The following is a 25,091-nucleotide window of genomic DNA, read 5'->3' on the forward strand; positions in this document are numbered from 1 at the left end:
GATGGTAATGTTAGAAACAGTTAATAAATCAGATACAAGATGTGCCATAGGGGTGCTGAGGTTGCGGGAACTGGTGTTGGTTTAAGCACGGGAATTTTACATGTTCATCTACCCCTTGTGGGAGAGGGCCAAAGGTGATAACTGGGCAGCAAACTGATCTTAAACTGCAGTCAGGCCTTCAAAGGATTCAGGGAATCCTCAAGTCCTAATCAACTTCATTTATTTATTTATTTATTTATTTCAGCCACAGCCTGAAGAGAAGCCCAGTGGGGCCATAGAGGACACCATCCCACTACAGCCCAAAGAAAGGGGCCCTCAGAATATGGGAAGGACTTAGGGGAGGATGGAGAAAAGAATCTAGGATTTTTCATGTGGGATTAAAGAATTACAATTTAAATGAAACAAAAAAAAAAAAAAAAGCGAAATATTTTGTGTTGCTCTGTTCATTTGCAAAGCAATACAATATTCAGATCTTTCCAGAATTACACCACAGACACCCCAGAATAAAAAGCTCACCTTCTGGTCTTCAGTCTCACTTATTGGGAGAGTAAACCTCACTCTGTGGGATGGGGGGGGGGGGGAGGGAAAGGAAAGGAGATAATTCCAGGGGGTGGGAGGGGGCGAGGGAGAAGGGGAAGGGGAAATGATGCTCATTTGCTGAATCCCCTACTTTGAACACCACCGCACACCACTGCAAATCAATCAGGTAGACTAAAGAAAGTTATTGCTATCCCTGGGAATAGAAAATAGATCTACTTTATGGGATCTTCCAGGTACATAAGAACATGCCATACAGGGTCAGACCAAGGGTCCATCAAGCCCAGCATCCTATTTCCAACAGTGGCCAATCCAGGCCATAAGAACCTGGCAAGTACCCAAAAACTAAGTCTATTCCATGTTACCGTTGCTAGTAATAGCAGTGGCTATTTTCTAAGTCAACTCAATTAATAGCAGGTAATGGACTTCTCCTCCAAGAACTTATCCAATCCTTTTTTAAACACAGCTATACTAACTGCACTAACCACATCTTCTGGCAACAAATTCCAGAGTTTAATTGTGCATTGAGTGAAAAAGAACTTTCTCCAATTAGTTTTAAATGTGCCACGTGCTAACTTCATGGAGTGCCCCCTAGTCTTTCTGTTATCCGAAAGAGTTAAAAACCGATTCACCTCTACCCGTTCTAGATCTCTCATGATTTTAAACACCTCTATCATATCCCCCCCTCAGCCGTCTCTTCTCCAAGCTGAAAAGTCCTAACCTCTTTAGTCTTACCTCATAGGGGAACTGTTCCATTCCCCTTATCATTTTGGTCACCCTTCTCTGTACCTTCTCCATCGCAATTATATCTTTTTTGAGATGCGGCCACCAGAATTGTACACAGTATTCAAGGTGCGGTCTCACCATGGAGCGATACAGGTACTTGTGACCTGAATTGGCCACCATCAGAGATAGTATTGCTGGGCTCAATGGACCTTGGTCTGACCCAGCATGCCAATTCTCATCTATTTATCATTTATTTATTTGATTTGAGTGATATTCCACTTTTCAGTACTTCAAAGCAGATTACATTCTGGCACCATATGGACAGATGTGCTCATAAGTTTACAGACCCCTGGCAGAATTTGAAAGATGTGTAACATAAAAAAAAAAAGAAAAGAAAAAAAAGAGTGTTCTGACAAAACACAGTTCTGTTATTTTTAATGTGCTTCAACTATTTTGTGCTTCAACTATTTTATGGTTTTACACAAACCATAGCAATAAAGGAAATAATAAAATGGTCCTGTTCAAAAGTTTACATTCCCTTTGTTCTTAATATCATGTAGTGTCCCCTTCTGCATCAATGATGGCTTGCAGTTTTTTGTGATATTTGTGCATGAGGCTGTGGTAGCTTGGGAGGTGAATGGCTTGATAACAGTCAACGGAAACACCAAGATGACTCTGGCTGTGACACCAGTGCACTTTATTTACAGTGGATTTAACTTAAACAAATTGGCAGCACGCCATCACTTCAGAAGTTATAACAGAACAATATAGCTCACCTGATTTCAGGTATGCCCAAACCTTTAGTTGGGGGGGTCCCTGCAATCAGTAGCTTCCTCCCTGTGCTTCCCGGGGCCTCCCCAAGCTCTCTCTGCCCTGTCAACTTAACCCCTGGCTAAAGGGAATTCCCCTGGCCCAGAATCCCTTGCAGTGCTGATCCTTAAGGAGGACCGGGCCAGCTACCTGTGACCAGTTCTTTAAGGAGGTTTGAGGGAGTATTTTATGGACTCCCTCACAGAGGCCCTTCATTTTCTCATGGGATAAAGTTGCCCATTTCTCTTGGCTAAGTCTCCAAATTCTTTGGTTGTGTAGCATAAACTGCATGTTTGACTTCTCTCCAAAGTAGCTCAATGATGTTGAGGTCAGGAGACTGTGATGGCCACTCCAGGACCTTCACTTTCTTCTGCTGCAGCCACTGAATGAGTTGACTTGGCCTTTTGTTTTAGATCATTGGCATGCTGGAAAGTCCAAGTGCGCCCCATGTGCAACTTCCTGGCTGATGAATGCAAATTCTTCTCCAGTATTTTCTGAGAAGACACCGAATTCATCCTGCCAACAATTTTGACTGAAGTCCCTGAGCTGCTGTCGCTCCCCCTCCTCCCAAATCAGCAGAGATCCTCCTCCATGCTTTATGATAGGGATGGCGTCGACTCCTCTCCAAACACAATGTTTATGGATGTGACCATAAAGTTCTATTTTGGTCTCATCACTCCAAATTATTTTGTTCAGGAAGTTTTGAGGCTTCTCTAGGTGCTGTTTGGCATATTGTAAGTGGGCTGTTTTGAGCCATTGGTGCAGCAATGGCTTTTTTCTGACATCTCTACCATGCAGACTATTTTTGTTCAAGTACCTCCTTATTGTGCATGCTGAAACACCCACACCACTCTGTTTCAGAGAGGCCTATATTTCAGTACAAGTTGCTTGTGGGTTTTTCTTTCCATGCAACAAATTTTCCTGGCTGTTGTGTCTGAAATCATTTTTGGTCTACCTTGGTGTTAACAGAACCCATAATTTTCCATTTCTTGATCAGAGTTTGAACAGTACCAATTGGCATTTTCAAATCTTTGGATTTTTTTTTATATCCTTTTCCTGATTTATAAAGTTGAATTACTTTTGCTCACAGATACTTTGACAGATCTTTTGCTTTCCTCATGCTTCATAATAACCAAAGTCAGTGCAGCTCTGGATGAAATGCACAAGGGTTTCTCGAGAGCTAAGAAACTCATTGACTATGTATACACAGACACTAATTACAATCAAACAAGGCACAGGTGTGCATACCTACCTTCATTGCCATCTCAAGCTGTGTGTGTCCATTTGAGTGTACATTATCAGCCCAAACATTCAAGGGTATGTCAACTTTTGAACAGGACCATTTTATTATTTCCTTTATTGCTATGGTTTGTTTTAATGATTGTGCTATTCTGTGATGCATAATATTTTTAATGTTTCAAATTAAACTAGCAGATGTGTTTTGTCCAATCATTCATGTTTTCTTAAAATGCTACAGATCTTACAAATTCTGCTAGGGGATTGTAAACTTATGAGCACAACTGTATTTCCCTATCCCCAGAGGACTTACAATTTTAAGGGCCTGATTTTAAAAAGCATTTACACATGTAAAACTGGGTTTTACTCAATTAAATATGTGGGCTTTTGAAAATTGCTACAATGTATGCCATTGAATTGTCCATAGGATTTACTCGCATGAAGTGCAATTTATTCCAGTAAATGGCTTTGGAAAACTGCTATGATAGTATGTTACATTTAAACACGTAACTCCTTTGAAAATTACCTCCTAAGTTTGTGCCTAAGACAACGGAAGGTAAAGTGACTGCCCAAGGTCACAAGGAGTGGCAGTGGGATTTGAATCCTGATTCCCCTGGTTCATAGCCCACTGCTCTAACGAGGCTATTATTTTGATCCAAAAATGCATGTTTAACGGTGTCAAAGACCAAAGCAAGGGATATTATGCCTTGGCAGCGTGAGCAATGTGAGTGAAAAGCTCCTGTGAGCGCACACTGCAATTTCAAAATTTTTTATATCCGAGACTCTTTAAAAACATCTCAAGCTGTGGCTAAAGACCGCCCAAATACTTCCATTCCTGTACATTGTTCGGATTAAACGAGTAAAGCTAAGAAACTGAGCAGCAAAGCTGGGGCAAAGAACTGCAGGACGAAGGAGAAGCCATCAGATGATACTGAAATTAGACCCATCCCTTCCTTCAGGTATGATAACTGCGATGGATCACTCATTCGTCTGCACTCTCAATTAGAGATAGTAGCTGACAATATTGCTCAGTTGTTTGAAGAAGAAACCTGCATAGAAAAGTTAACTTTTCATTGAAAGGAAAGTCACAAAGATACTACAAGATGTGGGATAAGTTCTTGGATTATTATGCAGTTAGAGGTAAGATGTGCATTAGTTTTGTTGGTGTTCTTTATTTATGGCCTCTCAGATTTTTCAGATGCCTAAACACTATTTTTCCTTTTTCATTGTTTGTCCCTTGACATTTTTCTCTCTTAAAAATATTCTGTAGGTTCTTTTGCTTTTTTAGGTTTCGTTTTTTTTATTGCATGTCGATCCGGCAAGCAGACTATACTAAGATGGAATGATGATGACAGATTGCGTAAAACTGTAGTGCTTTATTGTATTCAATGTATGTACTGGTTACTATGTTATTTGCCTGGATAATAAAGAAGTAAAAAAAAGACCAAAGATATCTAGAACAGGGGTTAGCATACCCAGGCATGTATACCACAGGGTGGCGCTTGAAGCCTTCCCAGCTGACCCACTGCTCTCTCCTAAATACTGCACCATGAACAGTTTAACCGAGACAGCCTGTGAGTTTTTCATCTCATGACGCTTGGCTAGCCCATGAGTTTTGAAACAGTTTGTAGCACCAGCATTCAGAAGAGAACACAGAGGAAGGGGGTGGGAGGTTCTCTGAGCAATGTTGCCTGTTTTTGGGCACTCAGCCCAAGAAGGTTGCCAAACATATGATCTAGAACAGAGGTAGCCAACTCTGGTCCTCAATATCCACATAAAAATATAAAAACTAAGACATGCTATACTGGGTCAGACCAAGGGTCCATCAAGCCCAGTATCCTGACTCCAATAGTGACCAAACCAGGTCACAAGAACCTGGCAAGAACCCAAATATTAAACAGAACCCATGCTACTAATGCCAGCAACAAGCAGTGGCTATTCCCTATTGATTAATAGCAGTTTATGGGCTTCTCATCCAGGAACTTATTCAAATCTTTGTTAAACCCAGCTATACTAACTGCCTTAACCACATCCTCTGACAATACATTCTAGAGCTTAATTGTGTGAAAGTGTGTTCTCAGATTTGTTTTAAATGTGTTATTTGCTAACTTCATGGAGCGCCCCTAGTCCTTATGTTATCCAAAAGAGTAAATAACCAATTCACATTTACTCATTCAAGTCCCATCATGATTTTGTAGACCTCCATCATATATGCCCCCCTCAGCTGTCTCTTCTCTAAGCTGAAGAGCCCTAACCTCTTTAGCCTTTCCTCAAAGGGGAGTCATTCCATGCCCTTATCATTTTGGTCACTCTTCTCTGTACTTTTTCCAGTGCAACTATATCTTTGAGATGCGGCAACCAGAATTGCACATTATGAATATGCATGAGATATGTTTGCATATAATGGCGGCAGTACCTGAAAATCTCTCACATACATATTAATTATGGATATCCTGAAAACCAGGTCCATTGGTGGCTATTAAGGACTAGCGTTGGCCATCCATGATCCAAAAGAACAAGATCTAAGGCAAGTGATAGCAGGAGTATGAAAAAGTGGAAGGTAAACTGTAGAAATCATACTTCAGGTTAGAAATGAACACACCTAGTGACAGATTACAGGTTCAAAGGTTTAGAAAAGAACAGTAACAGTGACAGTGACCCAGTGGTTCAGTGGCACTGCTGTCAGGGACCCGTGTTTGATTCCTACTTCAGGTTTTCCGATACCTGGAGCAGAGGGAGGGTGATACTTAATGGCCAGTTTTTGGGCTCATTGCTTGCAGATACATGGCCTTCAGCTGAAGACTACTGCTGCAATTAACTGTGCTAAGCTGAGAAGGGATACATAAAATAGGGTGGGGGAGAAAATCCCTAGGTAGTTGTGAATGAAGTCTCCTATTGCCAGACCATAACCCTGGTTCTGAATGAGCGGAAGCCCACAGGAGCAGGAAGGAGCTACCAAGATCCTGAGAGAGTTTTTCTAGGAAAACTGACTGTGAGAGAGCAACAGTGTGCAACAGGTAAAGGAATAGGAAGGCAGGAACCAAAAAAAGAGGTGGGAGGAAACCAAAGCAACCCTAGTCAATCAGATAAGGCCAAGGAATAATGAGGAGTAGCAGAGGATTAGTAATTTAATATATAGGTTTATTAGCCCTGAGAAGGAAGGGCTGGGGTGGGAGGAATTTCAAGGAGCAGAAGGGCAGAAAGAGTCATGGGGAACAAGGAAAGCCAGGGGCAGCTCACGGCAATCTGCCGCCTGAGGCAAGGGATGAGATGGCGCTCCCATTGACCTGCCCCACCGCTCGCCCCATCCCCAGCTCTGCCTCACCCGCTCACCCACCGTCTGTCCTCCCTTCAGCTGCCGCCAGCCTGTATCATCGATCCTCCTCTCTTCAGCCGCTGCTGGCCTGGCCTCCAACAGCGGCGTCCCTCCCCCCCTTAGCTATAATGAGGCAGGGTGAGGCAGACACCACAGCAGCGTTCTGAGAGGGGCCATTTTTCTCCGCCTCAAAATTCTGCCGCCTGAAGTGGACACCTCACCCTGTCTCATTACAGAACCGCCCCTGAGGAGAGCAGTCAGTCAGGGATGGGATCAAGAGAGAAATGAACTGAATGGAGGTTATGGCAGTGACATAAGGACTAGGAAAAAAGCAGGACTGGAAAGAGAAAAGCAGAAACAGAGACAAGTGGCATGGGGAAAGCAAGGCAGTTGATGTGGTGGGATGATGTGATGACTATTTAAAACAAAACTGCGGCCAAGAGAAGGCAAGTGGCAGATACAGGTATAGAGACAATAATTTATTCAGATCCTGAAGAAAGTCATTGCTGTAGAGGACAAGCAGGCCGTGTACCCTGAACACTCACCGTCATGATCAGCTTCTCCACACAATCAGGTGCCACACTGTGGAGGTGTGTGAGGTGCAGCTGGAGGTGAATCTTGTTGTTCAGCATGTCCTGGCAGAGAGGGCAGCGCAGCATGGGTTGCACAGAGTGCTGCGTCATGACATGTACTCGCAAGCGGTTCACATCTGGATTACTATACTTGCAGTAAGGACACTGATAGATCTGCAGGAGACAAGATGGCGGATTAGAACTTTGCAGCCTGTCAAAGGGAGGGAAATAAAGGGGACGTCCAAGAGGCGAGTGACAGCAACAGCGGGAGAGAGCAGGGGGAGGGACTAGTGGAACGTAATCGGGATGGGGGGGGAGAATAGGGGGGAAGAGTGGCTGGAAATAGACGGGGCAGCAAGAGGAAAATAAAATGAGGTACTGTAAATGGTGAGGAGGACAGTGGGACAGGCAGTTCGCAAAATATATATGGAGGGGAAAGGGAGGGAAAACACACAGTGAACAGTGCAAGGGGTAATGGTAGAGAAGTCTTAGACATTGGCATTCACCTGCTCCACTTTCATGTCCTTTGAAGTTTTTGGCCATTTGGAGGAGACGGAGGACTCTGAGCTACAGATGAACGATGTGTGTTTGGGGCCTGCTGGCAATACTGCTTCTGTCTTGTCCGGCTGATTGCATGGTCCTGGAAGAAACAGGAAAAGTGATTTTAAATTGCCCCATCCTGTCATGGCTGTGTGTATGCTGGGCCTTAAAAATCCTAAATCTGCATCACTAGTATTAAAAAAAAAAAGTAGACTTCCACATGCTAGGGGAAACGCTATTAAAACCACAGCTGTGCAGTCTCTGAAGCAGCACGTGCTAAGTCCAGTGGCGAAATCAGACCGGCTAAAAAGCAAGGCTGGAACGTTCATGTCAATCTCCTTCTTAAAAATATCGCCCCCCCCCAAACAGTGATCTCATAGGCTGCTGGTAAGACCTGCGTACACAGGACTATTTGCAGCATACACACAGCATCACATGAAGTCTGAGGAACATCAATAAACCTTCAGGAAGCCCTGCACAAATGACCAGCAGCTCAGACTGAGCACTGTGCTGATTTGGACTTGTGATGCAATACGCTCAAGCCATCATGAAGGCATTCAGACCCTCAAATACCAAAATACTGAGAAAAGCCAGAGGAAATGCCAATTCAATCCTTAATAACCAATATACTATTCTATACGGCATATGGTTGCCCTTTTGGATAGAGTTTTGGTGTCACTCTGCAGTCATAAGTGAAGTGGGTTTCTTAATTATCTCAAGGGACTAAACCCTTCCCTCTCTTATGAGCTGTGAGAAAAACATTACAAGCAGGGGTTTCCCCCCACCCCCATTTCATTGGTGGGAAGTTTTGTTCAGGTTCATTTAAAAAAAAATACAAAGGCAATAGCAGCCAGCCCGTGAAGATGCCTCCCCCCTCTTCTGCCACAAAAATCACCATCTAAAATCTAAAACAAAGTCCCACCAGGCCACTACCTACATGAAACCCCCTCCCCCCCAATCTCATCCACATTCAAGGGGCAGGTGTGATCCCCAAATGCTCCTGCCTTGCCAGGGCTCAATTCAAAATGTTGCTGGCGGATGAGGCCATTTTGTTGTGCAGCGGTGTAACTGGACCCCCTTCCCCCAGTGTCTCTCTGTACAGCCACATGGGACTGGTCTCTAGGCCCACCAGCGCCAGCAGGACAGAAGCATCTAGGGAGACCTCCTGCCCTTGAAAATGTTTATGCTTGCGGGGATGCTGTGGGGAGGGGGAACTTTGCTTTATTTTTTTAGAATTGTAAATTGTGATTTCTGTGGCAGGGGGTGGGGGACCTCAGAACTGGTTACCACTGCTTTGTTTTTTTGGTTTTTTATGAACAAAAACCAAATACAATTTGTTTCTCTTTTCTTTTCAAAACAAAATGAAATAGGAAATTTATGAAAGTTTTTAAATAAGTAGCCCCAGAAACCTTTCTCCACCTCAGAACGGGAGTTAAATTTCCAGGATTAGGTAAACACGTAAATCTACACTGGAGAGTAATAGCTAATGCCTTGATTAAGATGGAATTTGAATGGAGGAATGCTAAGCTTTCCAAGCATTTTTTGTACGCAAAACTCCTTGTTGCATTGGGAGTAAAATTGTACGCACATAAATATGCTTAAAAAAAAATGCACTAGGCCTGAGTGCACAGCCTAGCATATCTTCTTACATCTGAGTTATCACATAAAAAAGCAATTCCATAATCCGGATCTGCCTTAGAAACATTTATGGAACGCAGATCCCTAACCCATTACATCTTTATCTAGAACTGCTGATTAATCACCAAAAATGCATACTTTAGTACTTTTGCACTCCTGCGAACATGTGCAATGAAGCGCCATCCTCCACATACTGCAACCAGCACTCCCTGCAACTAACCTGTACAATGAAACCCCCATCCTCCACATACTGCAGCCTGCACTCCCTGCGACTAACCTGTGCAATGAAACCCCCCATCCACCAGACACTGCATCCAGCACTCCCTGCGACTAACCTGTGCAATGAAACCCCCATCCTCCACATACTGCAGCCAGCACTCTCTGCGCCTAACCTGTGCAATGGAACTCCCCATCCTCCACATACTGCATCCAGCACTCCCTGCGACTAACCTGTGCAATGAAACCCCCATCCTCCACATACTGCAGCCAGCACTCCCTGCGACTAACCTGTGCAATGGAACCCCCCATCCACCAGACACTGCAACGAGCACTCCCTGCGACTAACCTGTGCAATGAAACCCCCATCCTCCACATACTGCAGCCTGCACTCCCTGCGACTAACCTGTGCAATGAAACCCCCATCCTCCACATACTGCAACCAGCACTCCCTGCGACTAACCTGTGCAATGAAACTCCCCATCCTCCACATACTGCAGCCTGCACTCCCTGCGACTAACCTGTGCAATGAAACCCCCATCCTCCACATACTGCAACCAGCACTCCCTGCGACTAACCTGTGCAATGGAACTCCCCATCCTCCACATACTGCAGCCAGCACTCCCTGCGACTAACCTGTACAATGAAACCCCCATCCTCCACATACTGCAACCAGCACTCCCTGCGACTAACCTGTGCAATGAAACTCCCCATCCACCACATACTGCAACGAGCACTCCCTGCGACTAACCTGTGCAATGAAACTCCCCATCCACCACATACTGCAGCCAGCACTCCCTGCGACTAACCTGTACAATGAAACCCCCATCCTCCACATACTGCAACCAGCACTCCCTGCGACTAACCTGTGCAATGGAACTCCCCATCCTCCACATACTGCAGCCAGCACTCCCTACGACTAACCTGTGCAATGGAACTCCCCATCCTTCACATACTGCAGCCAGCACTTCCTGCGACTAACCTGTGCAATGAAACCCCCATCCTCCACATACTGCAGCCAGCACTCCCTGCGACTAACCTGTGCAATGGAACCCCCCATCCACCAAACACTGCAGCCTGCACTCCCTGCGACTAACCTGTGCAATGAAACTCCCCATCCAAACACTGCAGCCTGCACTCTCTGCGACTAACCTGTGCAATGAAACTCCCCATCCAAACACTGCAGCCAGCACTCCCTGCGACTAACCTGTACAATGAAACCCCCATCCTCCACATACTGCAACCAGCACTCCCTGCGACTAACCTGTGCAATGGAACTCCCCATCCTCCACATACTGCAGCCAGCACTCCCTGCGACTAACCTGTGCAATGGAACCCCCCCATCCAAACACTGCAGCCTGCACTCCCTGCGACTAACCTGTGCAATGAAACTCCCCATCCAAACACTGCAGCCAGCACTCCCTGCGACTAACCTGTGCAATGAAACCCCCATCCACTACATACTGCAGCCTGCATTCCCTGCGACTAACCTGTGCAATGAAACCCCCATCCACCACATACTGCAGCCTGCATTCCCTGCGACTAACCTGTGCAATGAAACCCCCATCCTCCACATACTGCAACCAGCACTCCCTGCGACTAACCTGTGCAATGGAACTCCCCATCCACCACATACTGCAGCCAGCACTCCCTGCGACTAACCTGTGCAATGAAACCCCCATCTTCCACATACTGCAGCCAGCACTCCCTGCGACTAACCTGTGGAATGAACTTCCATCCTCCACATACTGCAACCAGCACTCCCTGCGACTAACCTGTGCAATGAAACCCCCATCCAAACACTGCAGCCAGCACTCTGCGACTAACCCTGCCCATAAGTGAGGCAACCATTTTTGGCTTCTCACTCATATGACATTGTCTTGAGTATGCTCTGTGAATTTCCTTCACCTCTGTGTAGAAGAGGCTGGTGAGAGAGGAGTGACTTTGCAAGTCTAAAAAGTAATAATGAGGGAACTAATACAAAGAACTTACTCTGTCATTATATACTTATTAACATCCTGACACTAATTGGCCTAATGAGTAGTGATTTTTTTTTTAAATGAAGGTTAACATGCATTATTTGTACAATCTGAATAGTTATTCTGCCCATCCTCCATTTTGTCCACTAAATGTGGAAATCAACCTAATAGTGCCTACAGAACATATGTCCATTATTCATCTATGTAGTGCATTAACGCTTTATACAGGGATACACATGGAACATTATATGATAGGGAGGCAGATAATGATTAAGGCCCATACAGTTTGATCAATCTCCCTTCCTACTGTACTACAGAACCCCTTCAATTCCCCATCTTGTCCCATGCTGCGAAAAAGTGGACATAGCATGGAAGATCCATATACATAAGAGGGGCACCTAATAAATACTCCATAGAAATGATATATCATGACAGATAAGGCTGGAAAAATTGCAAAAACTTTGCACCAGCCACATTATTTTTTTTTTTTTTAGAAGGTAAAAACATTTTTCCTTATCAACCATTTTGGTGTCTGGTTTTTTCATTTCAAAAACATGAAAGGTGCTATTACATTTTAACATGTCATCTGTGCATCACAGGAGCTGTCCAGACTCCAGACCATAAGAAGTGAAGAGCAGTGAAGCACACTTTAATAGTACCCCGGACATACACTGCTCACTCATTTGTGGGTTTTATTTTTTTTTCTTCTCCTCTCCCACCCTAATCCTTCCAGCCTCTCCTCAGTTTGGCAAAGAGGCAAGGGGCCCTTGCTGGCAGCAGGTGCCACAGTTTAGGTGACCAGGCACGTAGGATTTTTCAACCTCGGATATTCAAACCCTGCCTATAATGCAGAGCATTTGCCTATATACAGGACCTAACAGAGCAAACATTTTTAAGCTCTCTCCTGCAAATTCTCAAATGAAGCTATGATCACTGATAAAGCTCAATGCACCTAAAGTCAAGAGATGGGTTTAAAGTTGCACTTGGCCAGGATGAAAAGAGAGACAGTGAAATGCTAACAAAATAGGTAAGCTAACAAATTAGGCAATACAGTATTAATGGGAAATTTCAATTACCCCCAGTATTGATTAGATGCAAGTCTCACAACACCCCAGTAAATGACAGCAGATGAAGACCAAATCATCCACCCAGTCTGTCCAGCAAGGTATTTAGGGTTTTGCTGCCGCTCCATGCAGGTTACCCCATACAGAAACATTACACCAAGTTACCACAGGTTACCCAGTTTCTTCATTTCTCATCAGGGCATGCTAGGAAGGTAAATTTTCTAGATGCTATAAAAGGACTTCTTCATGGAGCTGCTGGTACCCAAACCAGTGAGGGGGAAGGGGGTGGCTAATCCTCATTGCAACACAGTATCTGGCATGAGAGGGAACACTGGTAGGGCCACTTGGCAATAGTGATCATAATGCAATACAATTTAATCAATATAGATAGAAAAGTAGTTACCAAAAAGAACTAAAAAGGAATGGCTGCAAAGGTTAAAAGTTTGCATGTGATATGAATGCTCTTCAAAAAAAAAAAAAAAAAAAAAGCCATTTTCCATGCATTAGAAAAAAGGTAGAAAGATGACCAAACTACCAACATGGTTAAATGATGAAGTAAAAGAGGCTATTAAAGCCGAAAGGACAGTTTTCGAAAACTAGGAGGATTCAAATGAAGAAAATAGGAAAGAATACATGAACTGAGAAATTACTGCTTACCTGATAATTTCCTTTTCTCTAGCAAAGACAGGTTAATCCATGACCAGTGGGTTATGCACCTCTACCAGCTGATGGAGACAGAACAAAACCGACGTCACAGTATATATACTCTAACAGTGACAGCCTGCTAGTATTCCCCACAAAAGCCAACTGTGGACAAACACACACAATTATAACTTAATAGACAATTACTCAAGTACTTAAGCAATGGGAAAAACTGAGCTCAAAAGGGTAACATTACTAATCTAGGGACTAAAACTGACACTTACCAGTTAACTCCAGACATGCAGCCACTCAGGACCACCACAGAACCACAAACCGGCAGCCAAGGGATGGAAGGTGGATTAACCTGTCTTCACTAGAGAAAAGGAAATTAACAGCATTCAGGCAGATTAATCCATGACCAGTGGGATGTACCAAAGCTACTCCCGAACAAGGTGGGAGGCTGCCCAACCAACACTACATGCACAGAGGCTGCATCCTCCTGGGCCTGCACATCCAGGTGGTAATGCTTGGAAAAAGTGTGTAAGGAGGAGCATGTCACAGCTCAGCAAATCTTGACAGGAGACAACAATCAAAACTCCGCCCATGACACTGCCTGAGCTCTAGTGGAATGAGCTCTAACCTGTTTAGGGTAACAGCTATTCAGTACCCACATTCGATAACCTCCTTAACCCAATGGGCTAATGTAGCCCGTTACGCCGACTCAACCTGTTTACCTCTACCATGGAGAACAAACAAACAGGCGGTCAAGTCTTCCTGAGAGGTTTTAATAACCTCCAATATCGCATCAGATGCCTCTTGACTTGCAAGGTCCACAACAGACGATATTTATCCACATCCCTCTCCCTGTCCAGCATTGGCAGGGAAATTGGTTCAAATGAAAATCCAAGACCACTTTTGGCAAAAAAGGTTGGAACAGTCGGAAGCTGGACCACCCCTGGAGTCACCCTCAGGAACGGTTCCCAGCAAGAAAGAGTCCACAGCTTGGACCTGAAGCGTGGAACAATTCACCACGAGAAACACCATCTTCAAGCATTTCACCTCAAGGAGAGGCTACAGTGACCGAAACGTGGAAATTTGCCAAAATTCTAGAACGAGATTAAGGCTCCATGAGGGCACTGCAACTGCAAGGGAGAATGAAGAAGCCTTACTCCCTACAAAATTGGGCAACATCCAGATAGCCCGACAAGGAATCGCCATTCACCTGACCCCTGAAAACATGCAATAGCTATCACCTGCACCTTCAAGAATTTAAGGGCCAAGCTGGAATGCTTCGTCCAATTTCCATTCTCCTGGATGCAGACACTGTCTGCTGAAAAATTGGCTCTTACATTGTCTTTTCCCACGATGTGGGAGGCGGAGATTTCCTAAAAATTTACTTCCACCCATTCCAAGAATTGGACTAATTCCTACGACATTTTCTGGCTCTTGGTGCCTTCCTGGCAATTGATGCAAGCCACTGTTGTTGCAGTGTCTGACATTACTCTGAGCACTTGACTCTGCCAGCAGTCAACAAAACTCAAGCATGCCAACTGCATGGCACATACTTCCAGATGATTGATGCTCCAGAGAGATTCCTCTGCAGTTCAGCATCCCTGTGCCATCAACTCCTTACAGTGAGCCTCCCATCCCTGGAAGCTCGCATCTGTCATAAGTACCAGTCAGTTCGGTGTTCGTAGGGCAATGTTCTTCCTTAGATCCGCTTTTCACCTGAATTTGGATGCTAATCTTCACCAGTAACTGAAGCTGTATCAAGAAATCCTGACTGTGGACTCTGTCATGCAAGCAGTGTGCGCTGAAGAGGATGCATATGTGCCCTTGCCCATGGAACCACTTCTGGAGTCTCTACAATCAACCGAACACCTGCAAGTAAGACCATACTGCCAGGCGAATTGCTTCTGGTAATAGATGCACCCGCACCATCCATTTCTGAATGCAGGCCTCTAGCAAGAACACCCTGCCTTGTTTCGTGTCGTGGCCAAGTTCACTACCCAATCTAGAAACTGCAGCAAGGGAACCACCTTGCACAAGGCCTGAAGACTCTCTCCATACACTTGGCTCAAATTATCCAAATGTCTAGGTATGAGTGGACCAGAATACCATCCTATCTTGACACTGTCATTACCACCTCCAGAACTTTGGAGAAGGTCCTGGGTACTGGGGCCAAACCGAAAGGTAGCACTTGAAAACTGATAATGTCACCCCAAAACAATGAACCACAGAATGATGCTCCACTCGAATGGGAATATGTAGGTACAACTCTGACAAATCCAGAGATGTAAGAAACTCCCCCGACCGTACTGCCATTATCACTGAGCGTAAGGATTCCATGCATAAAAGAGCCACTCACGATTACTACTGACTCCCTTTAGGACCAGGATGGGCAAAAGGAAACCTCCGTCTTGGGAACAATGAAGTAAATGGAATAATGGCCCATACTTTCTTGTGACTTAAGCAATGGAAAAACAGCCCACCAGCTCAGGGGCCTCAACAACGTAACCTCCACTGCCAGCCTCATTTCTGGAGAGTCGCAGGAAGATGCCATGAAGTTGTCCTGAGGAACGCAGAACTCCAGAGCATGGCCGTTCTTTGTCACCTCCAGAACCACTGGTCTGATGTGATCTTGACACACCTTGGATAAGAGGAGACAGGCAAATCCATATTTCCAGTTCTAGGAGGTGGGTTGGCAACCCTTCATTGAGGGGCTTGGCATGCATTGCCATTCAAGTCTATGCCCAGTCTGGGCTACCTGGGCCAAAAGGACTGAGACCTACTCAGAGTTCGAGCCCTCTGAGCAGGCGCTTCTCTGTAGGGTCAAAAAGGTCTGAAAACCCTAGCACAGTCCCTTGCGCCGAAAGAACGGGGAGCCTGCTTTTAAATCCTCTGGTAAACAAGGAACTTGGGACTCACCCTGCCTATTGGCATTTACTCCAACTCACTCCCAAACAAGAGTAATCCTTTAAGGGCAATTTCATAAGATTAGACTTTGAAATTGCAGCAGCCGACCAAATCTCAGCCACAGCTGTCACATGGCTGCTAACACTGAAGCCACTTCTCTGGCAGAGAGATTGACAAAGGCGCAGCCCAGATCTGCCAAAAAAGCAGCAGCTGGTTTCATCACTACCCTGTGTTGCGTCCATCGGGGTCAGATGGCTTCGCCCCTTATGCCTCACCTTTTTCCTCGGCTCTTCCCGCTTACCTTGGGAAGATGGCTACCGCCGCGTCTGCAAGCCGCCCTCTCCGGCGTCCCCGGAACGGCTATGGTGTTGCCTCCCGCCATGTTCCCCTCAAGAGCCTACTAGGGTGCGCGCGCGCTACCCACGTCTTTATTCCAGCTATGGCGCGAACCTCGGGGGCGTCCCCCTCAAGTGACGTCACACATTCCGGGTTATATAGCCTGTACTTGTTTGCTAGCTCACTGAGTTAGCAAGGATTGGACTCGTCTGGTCAAAGCTACTCTGCCGCTTCCGTGCTGCTGCTGGAAAAGCTCTCTCTGCCCTTCGGGGTAATCTCTAACCTGGGTACCCGCTCCTCGGAGGCCCTCTGCTTTATTTCAGGTGCCTTACTGGGATCAGGTACTTGCTCCTCGAGGGCCTGCTCTCCCTGCCTCTACCATCTACTTCTTCCTGGTGGAATCGCCAACCTACAGCTACCATCTAGTGAGTAATCTCTCAGTCTGTCTCATCTACAGCACTGCCCTGCTGGGAAACCTACACCGGAATCCGCCCTATACCAACATGGTGAGACGGGTTCCCTCTGCTGAGGGTCCCGAGACTGCTACCTCTGGATCACTTCACTACTGCCACCTCTGGTGGTATACATCAAGCTATACAATAAAAGATCTAATTCTGTGTTCGTGCGTCCTGAGTCTAGCCCAGTACTGTGGATCCCCACGGGGCTCCTGCCCATGGGCGTGGTCATCTGCCACAGTACCCAAGAATCCACCCAAACACAGCTATACCATAACACCCTGGATTTCAAACCAGTCTCAACTTCCTGAGATAGAAGCAAACAAGCACGAGCCACCAGGGAGCAGCAAGAGGTTAACTGCAATTCATTCCCACTGCCTCAAGGCCTGCTTAAGGATAGCCTCAACTCTCCTATCCTGCGCATTTGCTGATGCCACTCCCCCTCTTCTGCAGGAAAGGTCCTCCTGCAGAAGAGGAGGAGTGCAGCAGCTCATCCACTTTCGGAAAACACCACTGCTTTCTCATTATCAGATCCAGGGAGTACAGCCCTACTAAAACTTGTCCCCCTTTAAAATTAGTTTCCTGAGCACCCTATTCAAGGCCAATTAAGGCACTAAAACAGGATTATTCTTTGGCTCAGACATGGAACCAACACCTGGCACTCCAAGCATCGGCAGTGTCTGGGAGATCAGAACCGGCAACCCATCTATATGAATCCAAACCCGGAGGAAGTTCTCTATCCTCCAGGGAGTAAGAAGCACTGTCGTCATCTGAGCCAGTGGGATCCCCATCAGTGGAACCCGCAACAGGCCAGGGCATACTCAAACGCTTATCCTTAGCCACAAACTTGCGGGATTCTGCAGCCTTCAATCCTGAACTTCCAGTTTTCGTCAGTTCTGCTGAACATTAGAAGGTACAGCAGCCCTTGAAAAAATTCCATCCAATAAAAATGCGAAAGGATCCATACCAAAACCATGGGGCATTGAAGAGACACCCATTGAGAAGTCTTCCACTGCTGAAGTTCCAATTAGGGAAGCTTCAAAACCAGGCAAAACTTCTGACAGATTCCCTTCCGGTCCCATTCCCGCATCCTGCTGGGAAGGACCGGGCTCAGCCAAATCCGCGGGAGACAGCTCTCCCTCAGCCAGCAGGCAATGCTGACAAGATTAGGGGTACAACCTGCTGTGAAGCCTGAATATGGCAATCAGTGCAAATTGCAAGGTGCTTAGGATTCTTGCTACCGGAGCCATAGATAAGATGTCTACTAGCAGCACGTTTACAAACAAGCATCTGACAATTGTGCATCCAACTGTGTGTCTTTTACAAGGCAAGCCCGGACAGGATGCCCAAAAAACAGGATGCTCAAAATTAGGGCGCCCAAGTATGGGACACCCATGTTTAAGACAGGATGTCCCATAAATGCATATGATGAGCTTAGGTACTAGGATCTGATGAATGCACGCATTACAAATGCCCAAAATTTGGACACCCAATCCGCGCGGTCCAGACGGACGACCAACCTGGACGCGGCAAGTGCAAGCCAATGTCAATCACCGTTTCATGGCAGACTTGAGCAGGAGGCGGCGTGCAAATGCTGCCACGGCCTACCATACAGCGTCTGGGAACAGGGCCTAGCCAAAAGGCTGCTCAACACATCAAAACTGCCACGACTCCCCAAATCCCTAACAGAGGCAGGAACGAACATCAAATTGACACGTCGAGGCTTGGAGACCAGACAAGAAGAGGGAGAGAGGAATCCCTCTGTCATGTATTTTATAGAAACATAGAAATGACAGCAGAAGACGACCAAATGGCCCATCCAGTCTGCCCAGCAAGCTTCACACATTTTTTCTCTCATACTTATCTGTTTCTCTTAGCTCTTGGTTCTATTTCCCTTCCACCCCCACCTTTAATGTAGAGAGCAGTGATGGAGCTGCATCCAAGTGAAATATCTAGCTTGATTAGTTAGGGGTAGTAGCCGCCGCAATAAGCAAGCTACACCCATGCTTATTTGTTTTACCCAGACTATGTTATACAGCCCTTATTGGTTGTTTTTCTTCTCCCCTGCCGTTGAAGCAGGGAGCTATGCTGGATATGCGTGAAGTATCAGTCTTCTCCCATGCTGTTGAAGCAGAGAGCCATGCTGGATGTGCATCGAAAGTGAAGTATCAGGCACATTTGGTTTGGGGTAGTAACCGCCGTAACTTAACAAGCCAGCTACTCCCCGCTTTGTGAGTGCGAACCCTCTTTTCTTCTCCCCTGCCGTTGAAGCAGAGAGCTCTGCTGGATGTGTGAAGTATCAGTTTTTCTTCTCCCCTGCCGTTGAATCAGAGAACTATGCTGTATATGCATTGAAAGTGAAGTATCAGGCTTATTTGATTTGGGGTAGTAACCGCCATAACAAGCCAGCTACTCCCCTCTTTGTGAGTGTGAATCCTTTTTTCCACATTTCCTCTTGCTGTTGAAGCTTAGAGCGATGTTGGAGTCACAGTAAGCATGTGTATGTTTATTTAATAAGGGTATTGACTCCAGGCAGTAGCCATCATTCTGGCGAGTCACCCACTCTTCATTGGCAGCCTCTTGACTTTATGGATCCACAGTGTTTATCCCACGCCCCTTTGAAGTCCTTCACAGTTCTGGTCTTCACCACATCCTCCGGAAGGGCATTCCAGGCATCCACCACCCTCTCCGTGAAGAAATACTTCCTGACATTGGTTCTGAATCTTCTTCCCTGGAGCTTCAAATCGTGACCCCTGGTTCTGCTGATTTTTTTCCTATGGAAAAGGTTTGTCGTTGTCTTTTGATCATTAACACCTTTCAAGTATCTGAAAGTCTGTATCATATCACCTCTGCTCCTCCTTTCCTCCAGGGTGTACATATTTAGATTCTTCAATCTCTCCTCATACGTCATCTGATGAAGATCCTCCACCTTCCTGGTCGCCCTTCTCTGTACCGCCTCCATCTTGTCTTTGTCTTTTTGAAGATACGGTCTCCAGAACTGAACACAGTACTCCAGGTGAGGCCTCACCAAGGACCTGTACAAGGGAATAATCACTTCCCTTTTCTTACTCGATATTCCTCTCTCTATGCAGCCCAGCATTCTTCTGGCTTTAGCTATTGCCTTGTCGCATTGTTTCGCCGACTTCAGATCATTAGACACCATCACCCCAAGGTCCCTCTCCTGCTCCGTGCACATCAGCCTTCCCCCCCCATCGAATACAGTTCATTCGGATTTCCACTCCCCATATGCATGACTTTGCACTTCTTGGCATTGAATCTCAGCTGCCATATCTTCGACCACTCTTCCAGTTTCCTTAGATCTCGTCTCATTCTCTCCACTCCTTCTGGCGTGTCCACTCTGTTGCAGATCTTAGTGTCATCCGCAAAAAGACAAACCTTACCTTCTATCCCGTCCGCAATGTCGCTCACAAAGATATTGAACAGGACCGGTCCCAACACCGATCCTTGCGGTACACCACTTAAAACCGCTCTCTCTTCAGAGAAGGTTCCATTTACCATCACACATTGTCTTCTGTCTGTCAACCAATTTGCAATCCAGGTCACCACCTCGGCACTCACTCCCAAGCTTCTCGTTTTATTCACCAGTCTCCTGTGCGGAACCGTATCAAAAGCTTTGCTGAAATCCAAGTATATGATATCGAGCGCTCTTCCTCGATCCAATTCCTTGGTTACCCAGTCAAAAAAGTCAATCAGATTTGTCTGACAGGATCTTCCCCTGGTGAATCCATGCTGCCTCTGGTCCATCAATTCTCCCGACTGTAGATGGTTCACTATTCTCTCTTTCAACAGTGACTCCATTACTTTTCCCACCACTGAAGTGAGGCTAACCGGTCTGTAGTTACCAGCCTCCTCTCTGTTCCCACTCTTGTGAAGCGGGACCACCACCGCTCTTCTCCAATCACTCTGCACCACTCCCGTTTCTAGGGATCTATTGAACAGGTCGCACAGCGGTCCCGCCAGCACATCTGTGAGCTCCCTCAGTATCCTTGGATGAATCCCATCAGGCCCCATGGCTTTGTCCACTTTCAGATTCTTTAGCTCTTCCCATACATTATCTACTGTAAATGGATTTTCCTCTGTTCCGCTTCCCTCCAGTTTCTTGTTGTGTAGAGATGGTCCTTCTCCAGGGTCTTCTTTAGTGAACACAGAGCTGAAGTATTCGTTTAATATTTCTGCCATTTCTTCGTCTCTCTCCACACATTGATCATTTCCACCTTTCAATTTCACTATACCACTTTGGACTTTTCTCTTTTCGCTGATGTATCTGAAAAATGTTTTGTCACCATATTTTATCTCCTTGGCAATCCTCTCTTCTGCTTGACTTTTTGCCAACTTGATTAATTTCTTAGTCTCCCTCAGTTGAATCAGATATTCTTCTTTGTGCTCCTCCCTTTGGGATCTTTTGTATTTCTTGTATGCAGTTCTTTTAGCTTTAATTTTGTCAGCCACCTCCTTTGAGAACCAGATAGGTTTCATTTTTCTTTTGCTTTTCTTTACATTTCTAACATATAGAGCAGTTGCCTTGGCAATTGCTCCTTTTAGATTGGTCCACTGTTGATCCACATCTCTCTCATTTTCCCATCCATTTAGTTCTTCCTCTAGGTACTTCCCCATTTCCTCAAAGTCTGTGTTTTTGAACTGTAAAACTCTGGTCTTTGTGCTTTTCCATATTCTTTTAGTGATATTAAACCATACCATTTGATGATCACTGGTGCTGAGGTGGGCGCCCACCTTGACATCAGAGACGATATCTCCATTATTGAGCACTAAGTCGAGAATAGTTCCTTCTCTCGTGGGTTCCAATACCATTTGTTTGAACAAAGATACTTGCATGGCATCCACTATTGCTCTACTGTTTTTAGATTCTGCAGATGGGATTTTCCAGTCTACATGTGGCATATTAAAGTCACCAACGATCACCACTTCCCCTTTCTTACCTATCTAATGGTTGTCTTCAACCAGATCTCTGTCCAGCTCTTCCTTTTGGTTTGGAGGCCTGTAAACCACTCCAATATAAATGGATGCTCCATCATCTGTTTTTATTTTATTTTATTTTTAATAAATTTTTTTTTTGCATTTCCTTACTTGAGCTCAGTCTGTCCCAGCCAAGTACAGGATCGGTCTCCGGCTGCAGGGGGAAAGGGCTAATGGCTCGGCTTCCTGCACTCGCTTGCTAAGTCCATGCCAGAAAACTGACTACCGGACCAAGGCACTTGACAGAAGAAGGGATCATGAGATATCACCGCAGGAGAACGCGACTGAGGGAGGGACCACAAGGTATCACCTAAGGAGAAGCAGTGCATGATTAATCTCCTTTTCTCCTTCTTTTGCTCTTTTTTTTTTTAAACAAGCAATCCCCAGTAGGGAGATGCACAACTACCATCTGCTGAAAACGGAGAATATTGGTGGGCTGATGTCAGTGCTGGGGTATATATACCATGACTTCAGCTTTGTGCCATCTCCATCTGCTGGTAGAGGTGCATAATCCACTGGATTAACCTGTCAATGCTGAGAAATGGCAAGCTAGATATAACGTATTAATAAGGCAAGCCAAAAGAGAATCTCGAAAGAAACTTGCCAGAGAGGCAAAAACTCAAAATAAAAGCTTCAAGCATGTTTGAAGCAAGAAGCCTGTGAGGAAGTCAATTGGGTCACTAGATGATCAAGGGGGTAAAATGGATGCTCAGGAAAGATAAGGCCAAAGCAGAAAAACAAAATTCTTTGCTTCAGTCTTTATTGAGGAGGGTACTAGGGAGATAAGCATGCCATAAAAATTATTCAAAGGTAAAAATACAGATGAACTGAATCAAATCACTGTGAACTAGGAAGATATGAGTAAACTGAAAAACTAAAGAGTAACAAATCACTAGGACTAGATGGTAGTCTGAAAAAAAACTATAAAATGAAATTGAGGAGCTGGAGGAGAGGGGAGCCTGAGTTGGAGGGAGCCTGAGACTGCTTGCTGCATTGCTCGTCTGAATTGTTGCTTGCTCCGGGGGTAAGGAAGGACCTAGCCCCGACAGTACTCACACGTTTCCGGTTTCTGATATCATCAAGGGCCTATAAAATCGGCCTGCCCACGGCATCCCTGCAAGGTGGAGAAGAGGGGAGCCTGAGTTCGAGGGAGACAGAGACTGCTTGCTGCATTGCTCGTCTGAATTGTTGCTTGCTCCGGGGGTAAGGATGGACCTAGCCCTGACGGTACTCACATGTTTCCAGTTTCTGATGTCATATCAAGGGCCCATAAAATCGGCCCGCCCACGGTACGCAGCTTTATCTGGAAAGAATCTCCCTACAGACTCTTCCACCTTAAAAGTAAGTTACTTACGTTTACGTTTTAAATATTTGGCTTCCTCCTCCTAAGCCTCCAAATAGCAGTAACTTTGAGAATTTATTTTGGGAAGTAACTGACTGCTCTCAGAGGTTTCTTATGACTTGTTTCAGTTTGGTGTATTAACTATGCCACACACTAAAAGGAAGGGCAAGCTGAGGGAGGCAGCAGCAACAGCCTTCCCAGCAAACCCAGCCCAAGTGAAAATTGAGAGTTTTTTCAGTCCAGCCCTTGAGAAAACCCCTGAAGGAAGTGTTGTGAACCCAGTTGTTGAGCTAAAGCTGGATTCACTTGCTTCACCAATTTCACTCAGCCCAGGGGCACCGGTAACCCCATCTCCACCCTTCTTGGCCTGCTCTGGGGAAAAAGCCTTTCCCAAAAATGGAACAATTTCTGATTTAACAGGAGTTGAAATTATACCATCTGTAGAAGTGGGAGAAAAGATTAATAAGGAAGAATTAAAGGCAAAGGTTTTGACGGGGATCCTCCAATAAATACACGGAGGTGTTGGACATTGGAGGTGTAGAATTAGTCAGCAAAACTCCTACCATTAGTAATTACTTTGGACTCTGTTTGGACTGCAATTATAACTTTGGAAAAATCTATATCAAAGTTAACTAATGTTATGATGGAAATGAACAATCGGGTATTAAAAACAGAACAATTTGAAAATCAGAATCTACAATTAGAGGGCTTGGAACAAAAGGTATCCAAAGACCAGAAAGTTCAATGCAGATATAATACAGATGAAAAATCTTGAAAGATTAGAAAATGAATCAAGATACTTAAATTTTAGAGTCATAAATTTTCCTTTGGTCAGACTAACATCTTTACAAGATAAGTTTAAAAAGTATATGATCAAAGTACTAAAAATACCATCAGAAGTTATTCCCCCTCTTGCAAAAATATATTATATTTCATGCAATAGTGTGAGTGAAGAACAAACACCTCCGCTGAATGTGAATGAGTTACTTGAGATGTCTAATGATGAGATTGTGGAAAAGAGAGGAACTATATTAGTAAAATGTGTATTTCCCTCAGATAGGGTCACAGTTCTTAGATTATTCCTACGTAAATTCTATAATCATCAGACCTGGATTTTCCCAGATATAGCCAAAGTGACTCAGCGTTGAAGGAAGGAATTCCTGGCTATGAAACTAGCTGTACAGTTGGGGGGCTCAAATAGTAGTCCGCTATCCCTGTAAATGTTTATTAAGATTTAACAACGCGAGGTACATATATTATGAACCAGAAGATTTAAAAGTGTTTCTAGAAGCTAAGAAAATTAGTTGGGAGTAATGTTGGCTAAAGAATTTGCCGCATAGTAATGCAAGAGGGCTATACTTCTTATTTTCCTAGATAATTTATCTTAAATTGTTTACTGCTAACTTCATAGTAAATAGGATATCTATTGAAAAGTTATAATATAGTTGGTAATATTGGACTGAGTTTATACTGAAAAAAATTGTATTTTTTCTGTAGTTTTGTATTATCCAATCTTACTTGTATGTTTGTATTCTAAGATAAGATATCCGCATTGTATTTTTGACATGTTATGTCATGACATTTGTAAAATTAATTAAATATAAATTTAAAAAAAATGAAATTGCTGACTTATTACTAGTAATATCAAACTTTTCATGCAAATCAGATATGGTACCTGAGGATTGGAGGGTGGCCAACAGAATGCACATTTTTAAGAAAGGCTCAAGAGATGCTCCAGGAAACTACAGAGATGTCTGTACTAGGCAAAATG

General features: G+C 44.9%; 1 protein-coding gene across 4 annotated transcripts in view; it reads right to left on the reverse strand.

The window, feature by feature from the left end:
* Positions 1-25,091, reverse strand: part of ZFHX3 (zinc finger homeobox 3) — an 876,987-nt gene that overhangs the window by 208,937 nt on the left and 642,959 nt on the right. For all 4 annotated transcript variants that reach the window (XM_029608283.1, XM_029608281.1, XM_029608282.1 and 1 more), the window contains 2 exons: positions 7,704-7,837; positions 7,171-7,371 (listed from right to left, as the gene is read on the reverse strand). In XM_029608283.1, coding sequence (XP_029464143.1) covers positions 7,171-7,371; positions 7,704-7,837 — 335 coding nt within the window. The remainder of the gene's footprint in view (positions 1-7,170; positions 7,372-7,703; positions 7,838-25,091) is intronic.

This window comes from Rhinatrema bivittatum, chromosome 7 (assembly GCF_901001135.1).
Source record: "Rhinatrema bivittatum chromosome 7, aRhiBiv1.1, whole genome shotgun sequence".
NCBI lineage: Eukaryota > Metazoa > Chordata > Amphibia > Gymnophiona > Rhinatrematidae > Rhinatrema > Rhinatrema bivittatum.